This window comes from Gigantopelta aegis, chromosome 1 (assembly GCF_016097555.1).
Source record: "Gigantopelta aegis isolate Gae_Host chromosome 1, Gae_host_genome, whole genome shotgun sequence".
NCBI lineage: Eukaryota > Metazoa > Mollusca > Gastropoda > Neomphalida > Peltospiridae > Gigantopelta > Gigantopelta aegis.
Window position 1 is genome coordinate 45096917 of NC_054699.1, and position 16034 is coordinate 45112950.

The window sequence follows — 16034 nt, forward strand, 5'->3', positions numbered from 1 at the left end:
AGACCAGTCATTCAGGCTACCAGGAGGTCATCACATACCAACAAAGTCCAGAATGTAACTTGGTTCTCCACACAATCTTACTGAACTAAAACTACAACACCTTTATTTTGATCAACTGAGTGTTATTTAGATACACGTTTCTTACACACCCGTTGGTGAGAACACCATGCGTTATTTTTAATAACACATGGTTGTTTACACACATATGTGTGTTTAATTTCAAGACATACGACTGGCTGCTCCAAGGTGATGACTATGTCACCACTGCCATATATCCAATGAAAAACTACACGATGGAAATCGATTACACTGTGACGTATAGTTAACCTGACAATCATGTGTCTGTGATGTGTAAGTCAGCTACAAGTGCAACGGCTGTAAATAACTGTTAGTCGAAAAAGATGTTAAAATTTTCTTAAAACCTGTTTTTTGAGGATATGTAAGAAATAGAATAATACATTCGTGTCCATTAGATACCGTTTATCTCACAACTTGTTTAAAAAAACGTGTCAAAGTGGCTTTTGCTTGTTAGATACATTTTAAAACAACTCGTGAGATAAATGGTATCTAATGGCCACTCATATAGTATTCTCTATATATATATATACCGTATCATTTCATTAAGAACAGTGGTATGAATTTGGTTGATTGATGTTTCATAAACAAAAACATTTAATCCAGTGATCCAAGATTTAGCTTTTAAACACTACTGTTTTTGGTAAAATGTTGAACAAAACATAAATGTTAAAACATGTTTTTGTTTTAAATTTTACTACATGTATATTTCTGTTCTTAATGTTGCTATACAGCTACAGGCAATAAAAACATGAATGAATATTACATTTTATATAAATGTGACTATATTATGTTCTCTGTTACAATAAAAATATAAAATATACAAAATAGTATTTATATATGTGTATATATCCAGTATAAGTATTTGTAAATGTTTTAACAATAGGCCTCCATTCACCAAAAAAAATTATGCCATATTTCATAACATGTAAGACAAACATACAAACATAAAATTCTGCTTACAGGTGTATAAAATATTAAATATTTTATCCATCAAGTGTGTATATGAATATTTTGTATGTAAACACTTTTACTAAGCACAAACTGCAAAATATGATATATATATATGTAAATATTCTATGAAATAAATTCTCTTTTGCCACTGAATGTTGTCTATATGGTACTCTGTATAAAGGCTTGTGCACATAAAAATACATATTAAATATGTGAAATGTGATAGTGGCTCGCGCATAAATTTACAAAGAAAATTGATGATGTTTTCAAAGAGAAATAATACAGAAAAATCTACAACCAGTGATACCCTACTTGCATCCAAATCAGAAAAAGAAAAAAAAGAAAAAAAAAGGAGTAAAATTTGCATAGAACATTCTTTTGTTGCCAAATGAGTATTCTTATTATACATACTGAACTAAAGAGCTCTTCATATCGGTGGTACAAATTTACTACAAAGTTTGAGTCAGTATTTCTGTGATTTCGATAAAGCTTTTGTCACACAATTTACCTGTTTAGTTTTACAGAAATTACTCTTTTGAGAAGTAAAGGCGCATTAATTGGTTTGACTAATTATTATTATTAGAGTTTACACTAGAAATATAACACTGAAAAAAATGTGTTTTCAGAGAATACATAACACCATAATTTCCAAGAAGTTTACAGTGGAAATAACAAAAAAAAATGTCATTTCTGAGAATAGTTCATGATGGAAACAACACTAATAGTTTCAAGAACAGTTTGTAATGGAAACAACACTACAAACATCGGTTATTCTGAAAACAGTTCCTGATGAAAATAACACTAACTTCACATGGGTTTTTTTTCTCAAAAAACCCATAACCCTTCACGGTGAGAAAACCCCTGAATGACTGAGTGCCCACATCTCAAATGTCTTCTCTCCACTGGGAGTACCCGGAGCGACTGCTGGGCAGCGTGCTGTTGTAGGACGCCTCCTGCAGACACTGCTCTAGCTCAGCCTGCGTGTCAACGATGTGCACGTGGAAGGGTGAGCCAGGCACGTCGACGTTCGACCACCTGACGTTGACGATGTAGAGGCCACACTCGATGGGGTCATAGCGACACAGGATTGTGCGGTCCTTCTGACTGTCACGGTACATCTCCACCTGAAACGCTCCTGGAGGCAAAACAGGAATCGATCATTAACAGTTATGTGTTATGTATATATGTGTGTTACATCCCTACTGTAGACAAATATTACTGAATGGATCGTTAACAATTATGTGTTGTATATAATATGTGTTACACCCAGACCTGTTAACCTTTAGTCAAGAAAAAGCAGGAGGTGTGTGTTGAAAAAGCAGGTGATTTTGTCAAAAACAGGAGATTTTTTAACTTCACACAATTTAACCCAAAATCACAAGGTTGTTGTAAATATTATTACAATAAGTTATATGAACACTACATAATGTCATATATACTTTTTAACCTTAGATCCTGGCTTTAAAAAAAAAAAAAAAAAAATTAATAAAAAAAAAAAAAAAAATGTGTATACATTTCTTTTTAAAGTTTAAATATTGTTATGATTTAATAAATATTTTTAAAAAAATCTTTTTTATCCAAAAATGTTAAGAACATAACAAGAAATTAATTTTTTTTAATTAGTACATTTACAGCATTACACTTACAGGTTACGTTATATCATCATTTGTGGCTAGTGTACCCAAATTGAATTACCCAAGACAAATTTATATAAATCTTATAAATTAATATTAATTTTTTACTATAATGAGGAACAGTGGTGTGGTACTTATTTAAAATCATTATAATGATGCAATAAACATTGTATTTCCATTAATCATAAGTAAAACCTCTTAATGGACATTGTGTGAAATATACCGGAATTATACCCATTTCCGTGGATAACTTTATATCAAACACAACATTTATTAATTGTAAAAAAAAAAAAAAATCTATTGAAGTATACCCTTGTTACCAACTGCACAAACATACAAATTTAACTTCCTTTATGTTATTTTGGCAAAAGGGGATCGATTTTTTTTATGCCTACAAAAATGTCATTTAACAGGAGAAATTGTCTCCTGCACAGGTTTCAGGAGATTTGATCAAATACCAGGTGACTCCTGCCGAATCCAGGAGGGTTGACAGGTCTGGTTACACCCCTACTGTAGACTAGCATTACTGAATGGATTGTTAACAGTTATGTGTTATACATGTGTGTTACACCCCTACTGTAGACATAACATTACTGAATGGATCGTTAACAGTTGTGTTATATATATATATGTATTATACCCCTACTGTAGACTAACATTACTGAATGGATTGTTAAAAGTTATGTGTTATATACATGTGTTACACCCCTACTGTAGACTAGCATTACTGAATGGATCGTTAACAGTTATGTGTTGTATACATGTGTTACACTCCTACATGGGAATATATCATTAACAGTTATGTGTTGTATACATGTGTTACACCCCTACACGGGAATAGATCCTTAACAGTTATGTGTTGTATACATGTGTTACACCCCTACACGGGAACAGATCCTTAACAGTTATGTGTTGTATACATGTGTTACACCCCTACACGGGAATAGATCATTAACAGTTATGTGTTGTATATATGTGTTACACCCCTACATGGGAATAGATCATTAACAGTTATGTGTTGTATATACATGTGTTACACCACTACTGTGGACTAACACCACTGAATAATCTTTAGTACACTAAGGTGAACCATATATTCAAAGTACAGTGTAATATCTCGAAACTGGTTCCATCAAAACTGGAAATATTTTAAGTCTCTTTTTAAATATCAGTACAGAAAAGAACCTCTTTAAACTGGACACCCCTTAAAAACAGATGTTTTTCAGAGGTTTCAGGTATATAATACATATATATATTTTTTAAATATAGTATGGTACAAATGTACTTCTGTCAAAAACTTAAAAGAGGTTTTGCTGAAGCCACCTGCATATGAGAGCTATTTGGTAAATAAATTATTAGTCTGTTTTGTTTAATGACACCAATTAATCATTGACTATTGGATGTCAAACATTTGGTAATTCTGACTCGTAGTCATCCGAGGAAACCTGCTACATTTTTCAGTTAGCAGGCAAAGGATCTTTTAAATGCACTTCCCCACAGACAGGAAAGCACATACCACAGCCGTTGACCACTTGTGGTGCACTGGTTGGAACGAGAAAAAACTCAATCAGTGGAATGGATCCACCGATGTGTTTCGATCCTGCGACGCAAGCACCTCAGGTGAGCGCTCAAATGACTGAGCTAAATCCCGCCCCCTAGTTGAGTAAAATGTTACTTAGACCTTTTTGCTCAGCTGTTAGGTCATAGCAATTTCACTGCACATAATGAGTTACAGTGTGTCCCATCCTACAAAAATATTTTTTTTAAATAATTTCAGTTTGATTTGATGTAAGAAAAAAAGTGGAAGTGTTTTGGAAATAACAAAAAAACACCCCACTACTTTTGTGTACAATTCAGAAAACAATAGGCTCAGAAATAAATAATTGGTAGTAAATTCCATAGTATTAAAAAAGGCATTCCCTGTGGGAAGGACTATAAGTGTTAAGCCAGTTTCATTACGACTGTCACAATGAAATCACTCTGATGCAATTACCATGTTTCCGTTGGTCACTTGGTAAATTCAGCTCAGATGATAGTTAACAAAGCCTTCACAGTGTGAAATGATTGGCATGTGTGGCCAAAAATATCAAACATGATAGATATGTTCCAGACGAAGTGAAAAACACATCGAACTCACCCACACATGAGAGCTATGAGCTGAGCAAAACATCTCAAGTAACGTTTTATTCCTGGGTGTGGTAGGCTTTGGAATATTCATTTCTGGACATCAGGTATGTGTTTGGTTGTCCTATCATTTCTAGAAGCTCAAGACAGTGTTGTGATGCGACTTAACATGGTATCTCAGGCATCGAAATAAGTCAAGAACGATCGTTCAGGTTACCGGGAGGTTACCACATGTAAGAAAGTCGAGAACGGTGTTTCATTCTCGACAAAAATTTCAACATAATGGTAGTTTTGTTTCCGAATGTATACCAGGCAATGCATTCCGGACTTCCGCCTTTCATTTTCTGGTAAGGAATTGCATCGATGTGCAATTGCAAACAATAATAGCAGCGTCCACTAGATGAATTTACTTCTGCATTTCGTTTTCTCATACAAAATTGCACCGATGTTCGTGCGCACTTGTGCAATTGCAAAGCAATTTCGGCAATCTGTGTTTAATTAAGCAGCGCCCACTAGATAAATTTACTTCCAGATTTCATTAGTCATACCGATAACAGGAATTCAATTCTAACTTTCATATAGTTGTGGTAACCTATAGGTTACCAGGCTATATTTTGTGGTAACCTGTAAATGGGTTACCAGTCACAATGCTTATTTCGATGCCTAGTATCTAGGATCATGACTTTAAACAACAGAAGAACTGCACAATGACAAACCTTCTGGTCCCCGGATTTGAACCAAGGAATCTAGAATCATGACTTTAAAGAACAGAAGAACTACACAATGACAAACCTTCTGGTCCCTGGATTTGAACCAAGGAATCTAGAATCGTTACTTTAAAGAACAGAACAACTGCACAATGACAAACCTTTTGGTCCCCGGATTTGAACCAAGGAATCTAGGATCATGACTTTAAAGAACAGAACAACTGCACAATGACAAACCTTTCGGTCCCCAGATTTGAACCAAGGAATCTAGAATCATGACTTTAAAGAACAGAAGAACTGCACAATGACAAACCTTTCGGTCCCCGGATTCGAACCATCAACTGCCCGGCTCCAGCTCCTCGGGTTTCCACAATGAAGCGACTCTGGAACGTTGCTAGGATACCGTCCTCTACGCCAGGCCCACTAACCCGCACCTTGCTGGCATCTGGTTGGGCCGAGACTCGGAACACAAATGGACTTCCTGCCCAAGAGAAACAGATTATTTCATAGTTACACAAGTTAGTGAATAATGAATAACACGAACATTGGAACATTTTAGAATAACAATATTTAGCAGACAATGGAGGGCAAGAAACAGATTATTTCATAGTTACACAAGTTAGTGAATAATGAATAACACGAACATTGGAACATTTTAGAATAACAATATTTAGCAGACAATGGAGGGCAAGAAAACAGGAAAATTCGAGGAAAACGGTATTTAGTAGACAATGGGCAACAAAAAAATTGGAACATTCTGGAAAAATTTAGAATAACTTGTTAATGACATAGCATATTGGCTTTATCCTGTGAAAGTAAGAATGGGAAATCCTGAACAGGATAATGCTGATATCTTACATCATTAACTAGTTATCCTGCAATCTATCAAACATTAATGGGGAAAACAATTATTTCCGGTATTTTACCCACATTGTACAATGACCTATGATTTTGTAATGTAGCTATGCATGTGATGTCATATGAGTGATGTCAAAAGTCACAATCTGCTAGTATATGCCTATGACTTTGTAATGTAGCTATGCATGTGATGTCATATGAGTGATGTCAAAAGTCACAATCTGCTAGTATATGCCTATGACTTTGTAATGTAGCTATGCATGTGATGTCATATGAGTGATGTCAAAAGTCACAATCTGCTAGTATATGCCTATGACTTTGTAATGTAGCTATGCATGTGATGTCATATGAGTGATGTCAAAAGTCACAATCTGCTAGTATATGCCTATGACTTTGTAATGTAGCTATGCATGTGATGTCATATGAGTGATGTCAAAAGTCACAATCTGCTAGTATATGCCTATGACTTTGTAATGTAGCTATGCATGTGATGTCATATGAGTGATGTCAAAAGTCACAATCTGCTAGTATATGCCTATGACTTTGTAATGTAGCTATGCATGTGATGTCATATGAGTGATGTCAAAAGTCACAATCTGCTAGTATATGCCTATGACTTTGTAATGTAGCTATGCATGTGATGTCATATGAGTGATGTCAAAAGTCACAATCTGCTAGTATATGCCTATGACTTTGTAATGTAGCTATGTATGTGATGTCATATGAGTGATGTCAAAAGTCACAATCTGCTAGTATATGCCTATGACTTTGCTTTAATTAGTCATCATAATCAGCCAATAGAAAGTGGTTGCAGGATAAAAAGTCATAATCTGCTAGTAATCCTGACATGATAACCAGCTGTTTGTTGTGTGTTCTCACAAGAAAAAGAAGATTAAATGTGTGTGTGATAATAAGCTGTTTGTTGTTGTGTGTTCTCACAAGAAAAAGAAGATTAAATGTGTGTGATAACCAGCTGTTTGTTGTTGTGTGTTCTCACAAGAAAAAGAAGATTAAATGTGTGTGTGATAATAAGCTGTTTGTTGTTGTGTGTTCTCACAAGAAAACGAAGATTAAATGTGTGTGTGTGATAATAAGCTGTTTGTTGTTGTGTGTTCTCACAAGAAAAAGAAGATTAAATGTGTGTGTGATAACCAGCTGTTTGTTGTTGTGTGTTCTCACAAGAAAAAGAAGAAGATTAAATGTGTGTGTGATAACCAACCGTTTGTTGCTGTGTGTTCTCACAAGAAAAAGAAGAATAAATGTGTGCGATAACGAGCTGTTTCTTGTGTGTTCTCACAAGAAAAAGATTAAATGTGTGTGATAACCAAGCTGTTTGTTGTTGTGTGTTCTCACATGAAAAAGAAGATGATTAAATGTGTGTGTGATAACCAGCTGTTTGTTGCTGTGTGTTCTTACAAGAAAAAGAAGATTAAATGTGTGTGTGATAACCAGCTGTTTGTTGCTGTGTTCTTACAAGAAAAAGAAGATTAAATGTGTGTGTGATAACCAGCTGTTTGTTGTTGTTGTGTTCTGACAAGAAAAAGAAGATTAAATGTGTGTGTGATAATCAGCTGTTTGTTGTGTGTTCTCACAAGAAAAAGAAGATTAAATGTGTGTGTGATAACCAGCTGTTTGTTGCTGTGTTCTCACAAGAAAAAGAAGATTAAATGTGTGTGTGATAACCAGCTGTTTGTTGTTGTGTGTTCTGACAAGAAAAAGAAGATTAAATGTGTGTGTGATAACCAGCTGTTTGTTGCTGTGTGTTCTTACAAGAAAAAGAAGATTAAATGTGTGTGTGATAACCAGCTGTTTGTTGCTGTGTTCTCACAAGAAAAAGAAGATTAAATGTGTGTGTGATAACCAGCTGTTTGTTGCTGTGTGTTCTGACAAGAAAAAGAAGATTAAATGTGTGTGTGATAACCAGCTGTTTGTTGCTGTGTGTTCTGACAAGAAAAAGAAGATTAAATGTGTGTGTGATAACCAGCTGTTTGTTGCTGTGTGTTCTGACAAGAAAAAGAAGATTAAATGTGTGTGTGATAACCAGCTGTTTGTTGCTGTGTGTTCTTACAAGAAAAAGAAGATTAAATGTGTGTGTGATAATCAGCTGTTTGTTGTGTGTTCTCACAAGAAAAAGAAGATTAAATGTGTGTGTGATAACCAGCTGTTTGTTGCTGTGTTCTCACAAGAAAAAGAAGATTAAATGTGTGTGTGATAACCAGCTGTTTGTTGTTGTGTGTTCTGACAAGAAAAAGAAGATTAAATGTGTGTGTGATAACCAGCTGTTTGTTGCTGTGTGTTCTTACAAGAAAAAGAAGATTAAATGTGTGTGTGATAACCAGCTGTTTGTTGTTGTTGTGTTCAGCTGTTTGTTGCTGTGTGTTCTTAGAAAAAGAAGATTAAATGTGTGTGTGATAACCAGCTGTTTGTTGTGTGTTCTGACAAGAAAAAGAAGATTAAATGTGTGTGTGTTCTGTTTACAAGAAAAAGAAGATTAAATGTGTGTGTGATAACAACAAAAAAGAAGATTAAATGTGTGTGTGATAACCAGCTGTTTGTTGCTGTGTGTTCTGACAAGAAAAAGAAGATTAAATGTGTGTGTGATAATCAGCTGTTTGTTGTGTGTTCTCACAAGAAAAAGAAGATTAAATGTGTGTGTGATAACCAGCTGTTTGTTGCTGTGTGTTCTTACAAGAAAAAGAAGATTAAATGTGTGTGTGATAACCAGCTGTTTGTTGCTGTGTTCTCACAAGAAAAAGAAGATTAAATGTGTGTGTGATAACCAGCTGTTTGTTGCTGTGTGTTCTTACAAGAAAAAGAAGATTAAATGTGTGTGTGATAACCAGCTGTTTGTTGCTGTGTGTTCTTACAAGAAAAAGAAGATTAAATGTGTGTGTGATAACCAGCTGTTTGTTGCTGTGTGTTCTGACAAGAAAAAGAAGATTAAATGTGTGTGTGATAACCAGCTGTTTGTTGCCGTGTTCTCACAAGAAAAAGAAGATTAAATGTGTGTGTGATAACCAGCTGTTTGTTGCTGTGTGTTCTTACAAGAAAAAGAAGATTAAATGTGTGTGTGTGATAACCAGCTGTTTGTTGCTGTGTTCTCACAAGAAAAAGAAGATTAAATGTGTGTGTGATAACCAGCTGTTTGTTGCTGTGTGTTCTGACAAGAAAAAGAAGATTAAATGTGTGTGTGATAACCAGCTGTTTGTTGCTGTGTGTTCTGACAAGAAAAAGAAGATTAAATGTGTGTGTGATAACCAGCTGTTTGTTGCTGTGTGTTCTTACAAGAAAAAGAAGATTAAATGTGTGTGTGATAACCAGCTGTTTGTTGCTGTGTTCTCACAAGAAAAAGAAGATTAAATGTGTGTGTGATAACCAGCTGTTTGTTGCTGTGTGTTCTTACATGTGTGTGTGATAACCAAAAGAAGATTAAATGTGTGTGTGATAACCAGCTGTTTGTTGCTGTGTGTTCTGACAAGAAAAAGAAGATTAAATGTGTGTGTGATAACCAGCTGTTTGTTGCTGTGTGTTCTCACAAGAAAAAGAAGATTAAATGTGTGTGTGATAACCAGCTGTTTGTTGCTGTGTGTTCTTACAAGAAAAAGAAGATTAAATGTGTGTGTGTGATAACCAGCTGTTTGTTGCTGTGTTCTCACAAGAAAAAGAAGATTAAATGTGTGTGTGATAACCAGCTGTTTGTTGCTGTGTTCTCACAAGAAAAAGAAGATTAAATGTGTGTGTGATAACCAGCTGTTTGTTGCTGTGTGTTCTTACAAGAAAAAGAAGATTAAATGTGTGTGTGATAACCAGCTGTGTTGTTGCTGTGTGTTCTGTTTGTTGTGTGACAAGAAAAAGAAGATTAAATGTGTGTGTGATAACCAGCTGTTTGTTGCTGTGTGTTCTTACAAGAAAAAGAAGATTAAATGTGTGTGTGATAACCAGCTGTTTGTTGCTGTGTGTTCTGACAAGAAAAAGAAGATTAAATGTGTGTGTGATAACCAGCTGTTTGTTGCTGTGTTCTTACAAGAAAAAGAAGATTAAATGTGTGTGTGATAACCAGCTGTTTGTTGCTGTGTTCTCACAAGAAAAAGAAGATTAAATGTGTGTGTGATAACCAGCTGTTTGTTGCTGTGTGTTCTCACAAGAAAAAGAAGATTAAATGTGTGTGTGATAACCAGCTGTTTGTTGCTGTGTGTTCTTACAAGAAAAAGAAGATTAAATGTGTGTGTGATAACCAGCTGTTTGTTGCTGTGTGTTCTGACAAGAAAAAGAAGATTAAATGTGTGTGTGATAACCAGCTGTTTGTTGCTGTGTGTTCTGACAAGAAAAAGAAGATTAAATGTGTGTGTGATAACCAGCTGTTTGTTGCTGTGTGTTCTACAAGAAAAAGAAGATTAAATGTGTGTGTGATAACCAGCTGTTTGTTGCTGTGTGTTCTGACAAGAAAAAGAAGATTAAATGTGTGTGTGATAACCAGCTGTTTGTTGCTGTGTGTTCTGACAAGAAAAAGAAGATTAAATGTGTGTGTGATAACCAGCTGTTTGTTGCTGTGTGTTCTGACAAGAAAAAGAAGAAGATTAAATGTGTGTGTGATAACCAGCTGTTTGTTGTTGTGTGTTCTCACCGTGCACGTGCTCCCCGCCGTACTTGACCTGCAGGATGTGGCGCCCGGTCTCCTGCGCCTTCACACACAGCCGGTATGTGCCGTCATGGTTGTCCTCCAGCTCGCAGTATGCTGCTTTGTTCGGACCCATGCAGTAAGCTGCCAGCTCACCTGTACAATACAACAAGTATACTCACTTTTATCTTAAAAACCATCACTACACCATAATAACGCCACAATTATATTTATCAATTATTGACCACCACTGAGGGCAATATCAGGTTTTATGGATCGAAGAAATTGATATTGACCGAGGTCAATGGCCAAGGTCATTACCAATTTCTTTGGTCCATAAAACCTGATATTGCCTGAAATAAGGTCAATAATTGTTTTATTACATAATAAAATTCATAAACTCGTACATTTATTTATCAGAATCGAAATACACTAATTGTTATAATTTCCCACAAAATGTGTTCTATCTGATGAGATTTAATGACATCACATAATCCCATGAAGTCGTACGACAAGCAGAGGAATGCGGAAATAAGCAGTTGAAACATAACCAAGACAAAAATTAAATCAAAGACACTATATGACCAGCAAGAGTGTCCAAATCATATTAACAAAATACAAAACTAAATATAATAAATTGAACAGTTACTGATTACCTCCAAATGCATTTTTTATTTGTAACATAAAATCCTGAGAGTGCCAGTTCCAACTGCATTTTGATGTATCATGTATCATATGTTTTTAAATGTGAGATATTCCTTACACAATGTGACGATTACTGACCTTGCCTAATTAAAGTCAGTATGAATACAGATGTTATCTTTTTGTTGAAGGACAGCAAAGCGTTTTGTCACAAGTTTGTGGTTGTTTACATTAGAATTAGAAGTTGCCTACGTTACCTACTCATTAACTGGATAGAATTTTGTCTCATCTTTAGTTTCATTAGTTAAATCTCCCAGGGCAATATCACTTTTGATCAGACCGGTGAGACTGTCTCAGGGTTATTTACGGAAAGTCATGGGACTGGTTTTTGACCAATAAGAATACAGATATATTTTCCTTATGTAATAATCACTTTTATAATGGGTTCTAGATTATGGTAGCCCCACTCGCATGGCTAGTGATATTCAATGCTGGGCTAGTAAATAACTACTATTGCCATGCTCGATGGCTAGTGAAAAATCCCTGTTCGTCAGATGCTGCATTTAAGTCTATTTTGTAAATATGAATATCTCCTTTAGGTGACATATCCGATTATTCCTATTTGCAAAATTGTATTTACTTAAAATAGGGTTAGTGAATTGTTGACCGAATGGTTAGGTCGAACTATACGATTGATCGAACACTTTCTCTAGCAACAAAGGAGTTCGAGCCAACGGGATTCAGTTGTATATATTATATTATCCTGAATTCATAATCTGTTTTCATAGAACGTGGAGCAGTGTTATGCTCAGTGGAAACCCCAGTATTATAATTCACAATGTCTTTACCTGTATTCGTCTGATTAAAGTCCTTAGGATTCACAACCTTGTCTTGGTTGTTTATGGCTTATAGTCAGACTTGTCTACATTCCAAGAAGCTCACACACAATTAAAAAATTTAATATTATTATGTGTTAGCGAAGAAAATCCATGTGATGATAAAAGAAAATTCTTTCCCTCTTAAATAATTTAAAAAACAACCTTATAAGACTTTCAATATGTATTTTACCGAAAGGATAACATTATTTTACCTGGTCCTGCTTTACGGGTGTCAATCCTGATGTCAAGGTCACGACCCAGCAACCCGCCCTTGAGACCTTCACCTCCAACAATGACCTTGTTGGGATAAAATGCACCAATCACGTTCACTTTATAGGGGGAGCCACGCAACTGATGGCTGTTCCACGAGATGTGTAACAAGTAGGCTCCAGGAATCGTCGGTATGTAGGTACAGCGGTATTTCCCACCACCTAGAGGGGTCACGAACACGCTGACCTCAGCCTTGACCCCTGTTAGCTGGACTTCTGGATCTCCAGAACCAGCCTGCAATGAAACATTTATGTTAATGACTTCAAGATCCAGCTAACTATTTTAAATAATTGACACAAGATCCTGCTAACTATTTTAAATAATTGACACAAGATCCAGCTATTTTAAATAATTGACACAAGATCCAGCTAACTATTTTAAATAATTGACACAAGATCAAGCTAACTATTTTACATAATTGACATAAGATCCAGCTAACTATTTTAAATAATTAACACAAGATCCAGCTACCTATTTTAAATAATTGACATAAGATCCAGCTAACTATTTTCATTGATTAACACAAGATCCAGCTAACTATTTTAAATAATTGACACAAGATCCAGCTAACTATTTTAAATAATTAACACAAGATCCAGCTAACTATTTTAAATAATTGACACAAGATCCAGCTAACTATTTTAATTGATTAACACAAGATCCAGCTAACTATTTTAAATAATTGACACAAGATCCAGCTAACTATTTTAAATAATTAACACAAGATCCAGCTAACTATTTTAAATAATTAACATAAGATCCAGCTACCTATTTTAAATAATTGACATAAGATCCAGCTAACTATTTTAAATAATTAACATAAGATCCAGCTAACTATTTTAAATAATTAACATAAGATCCAGCTACCTATTTTAAATAATTAACATAAGATCCAGCTAACTATTTTAAATAATTAACATAAGATCCAGCTACCTATTTTAAATAATTAACATAAGATCCAGCTACCTATTTTAATTGATTAACAGTACATGTTTAAATACTGAATGTTTAAAGACTCTTAATGCTAGCTCAAGAAATATACTTACCAATGTAATCCAATTAAATTATTAATTATAATTATTAAAACATTAATAATAAACTCTGCCTTTAACAATGATATAGCCCTTACCTATAATATGTCACTAAGCTCCGCCTCTTTAACAATGACATAGATTTCACCTAGTTATGATGCATTAATAATAAACTCCGCTTCTTTAACAATCATATAGTCCTCACCTGTGATGCATCAGTAATAAACTCCGCCTCTCTAACAATCATATAGTCCTGACCTGTGATGCATCAATAATAAACTCTGCCTCTTTAACAATCATATAGTCCTCACCTGTGATGCATCACTAATAAACTCTGCCTCTTTAACAATCATATAGTCCTCACCTGTGATGCATCAATAATAAACTCTGCCTCTTTAACAATCATATAGTCCTCACCTGTGATGCATCACTAATAAACTCTGCCTCTTTAACAATCATATAGTCCTCACCTGTGATGCATCAGCAATAAACTCCGCCTCTCTAACAATCATATAGTCCTGACCTGTGATGCATCAATAATAAACTCCACCTCTTTAACAATCATATATAGTCCTCACCTGTGATGCATCAGTAATAAACTCCGCCTCTTTAACAATCATAGTCCTCACCTGTGATGCATCAATAATAAACTCCGCCTCTTTAACAATAATATAGTCCTCACCTGTGATGCATCAATAATGAACTCCGCCTCTTTAACAATCATATAGTCCTGACCTGTGATGCATCAATAATAAACTCCACCTCTTTAACAATCATATAGTCCTGACCTGTGATGCATCAATAATAAACTCCACCTCTTTAACAATCATATAGTCCTCACCTGTGATGCATCAATAATGAACTCCGCCTCTTTAACAATCATATAGTCCTCACATGTGATGCATCAATAATAAACTCTGCCTCTTTAACAATCATATAGTCCTCACCTGTGACGCATCAATAATGAACTCCGCCTCTTTAACAATCATATAGTCCTCACATGTGACGCATCAATAATAAACTCCGCCTCTTTAACAATCATATAGTCCTCACCTGTGATGCATCAATAATAAATTCCGCCTCTTTAACAATAATATAGTCCTCACCTGTGATGCATCAGTAATAAACTCCGCCTCTCTAACAATCATATAGTCCTCACCTGTGATGCATCAATAATAAACTCCGCCTCTCCTGTGATGCATCAATAATGAACTCCGCCTCTTTAACAATCATATAGTCCTCACCTGTGATGCATCACTAATAAACTCTGCCTCTTTAACAATCATATAGTCCTCACCTGTGATGCATCAATAATAAACTCTGCCTCTTTAACAATCATATAGTCCTCACCTGTGATGCATCAATAATAAACTCTGCCTCTTTAACAATCATATATAGTCCTCACCTGTGATGCATCAATAATAAACTCCGCCTCTTTAACAATCATATATAGTCCTCACCTGTGATGCATCAATAATAAACTCCGCCTCTTTAACAATCATATAGTCCTCACCTGTGATGTATCAATAATAAACTCTGCCTCTTTAACAATCATAGTCCTCACCTGTGATGCATCAATAATAAACTCCGCCTCTTTAACAATCATATAGTCCTCACCTGTGATGCATCAATAATGAACTCCGCCTCTTTAACAATCATATTAGTCCTCACCTGTGATGCATCAATAATAAACTCCACTCCTTAACAATCATATAGTCCTCACCTGTGATGCATCAATAATAAACTCCACCTCTTTAACAATCATATATAGTCCTCACCTGTGATGCATCAATAATAAACTCTGCCTCTTTAACAATCATAGTCCTCACCTGTGATGCATCAATAATAAACTCCGCCTCTTTAACAATCATATAGTCCTCACCTGTGATGCATCAATAATGAACTCCGCCTCTTTAACAATCATATTAGTCCTCACCTGTGATGCATCAATAATAAACTCCACTCCTTAACAATCATATAGTCCTCACCTGTGATGGATCAATAATAAACTCCACCTCTTTAACAATCATATATAGTCCTCACCTGTGATGCATCAATAATAAACTCCGCCTCTTTAACAATCATATAGTCCTCACCTGTGATGCATCAATAATGAACTCCGCCTCTTTAACAATCATATTAGTCCTCACCTGTGATGCATCAATAATAAACTCCACTCCTTAACAATCATATAGTCCTCACCTGTGATGCATCAATAATAAACTCCACCTCTTTAACAATCA

General features: G+C 35.1%; 1 protein-coding gene across 2 annotated transcripts in view; it reads right to left on the minus strand.

Annotated features, from left to right (window-relative positions):
* Positions 1 to 557: 557 nt before the first annotated feature.
* The window catches only part of LOC121375756 (filamin-C-like), a 193102-nt gene continuing 177625 nt past the window's right edge, over positions 558 to 16034 (minus strand). For both annotated transcript variants that reach the window (XM_041503373.1, XM_041503381.1), the window contains 4 exons: positions 12703 to 12994; positions 10977 to 11126; positions 5808 to 5975; positions 558 to 2164 (listed from right to left, as the gene is read on the minus strand). In XM_041503373.1, the coding sequence (XP_041359307.1) occupies positions 1914 to 2164; positions 5808 to 5975; positions 10977 to 11126; positions 12703 to 12994 (861 nt within the window). In that variant the 3' untranslated portion in view covers positions 558 to 1913. The remainder of the gene's footprint in view (positions 2165 to 5807; positions 5976 to 10976; positions 11127 to 12702; positions 12995 to 16034) is intronic.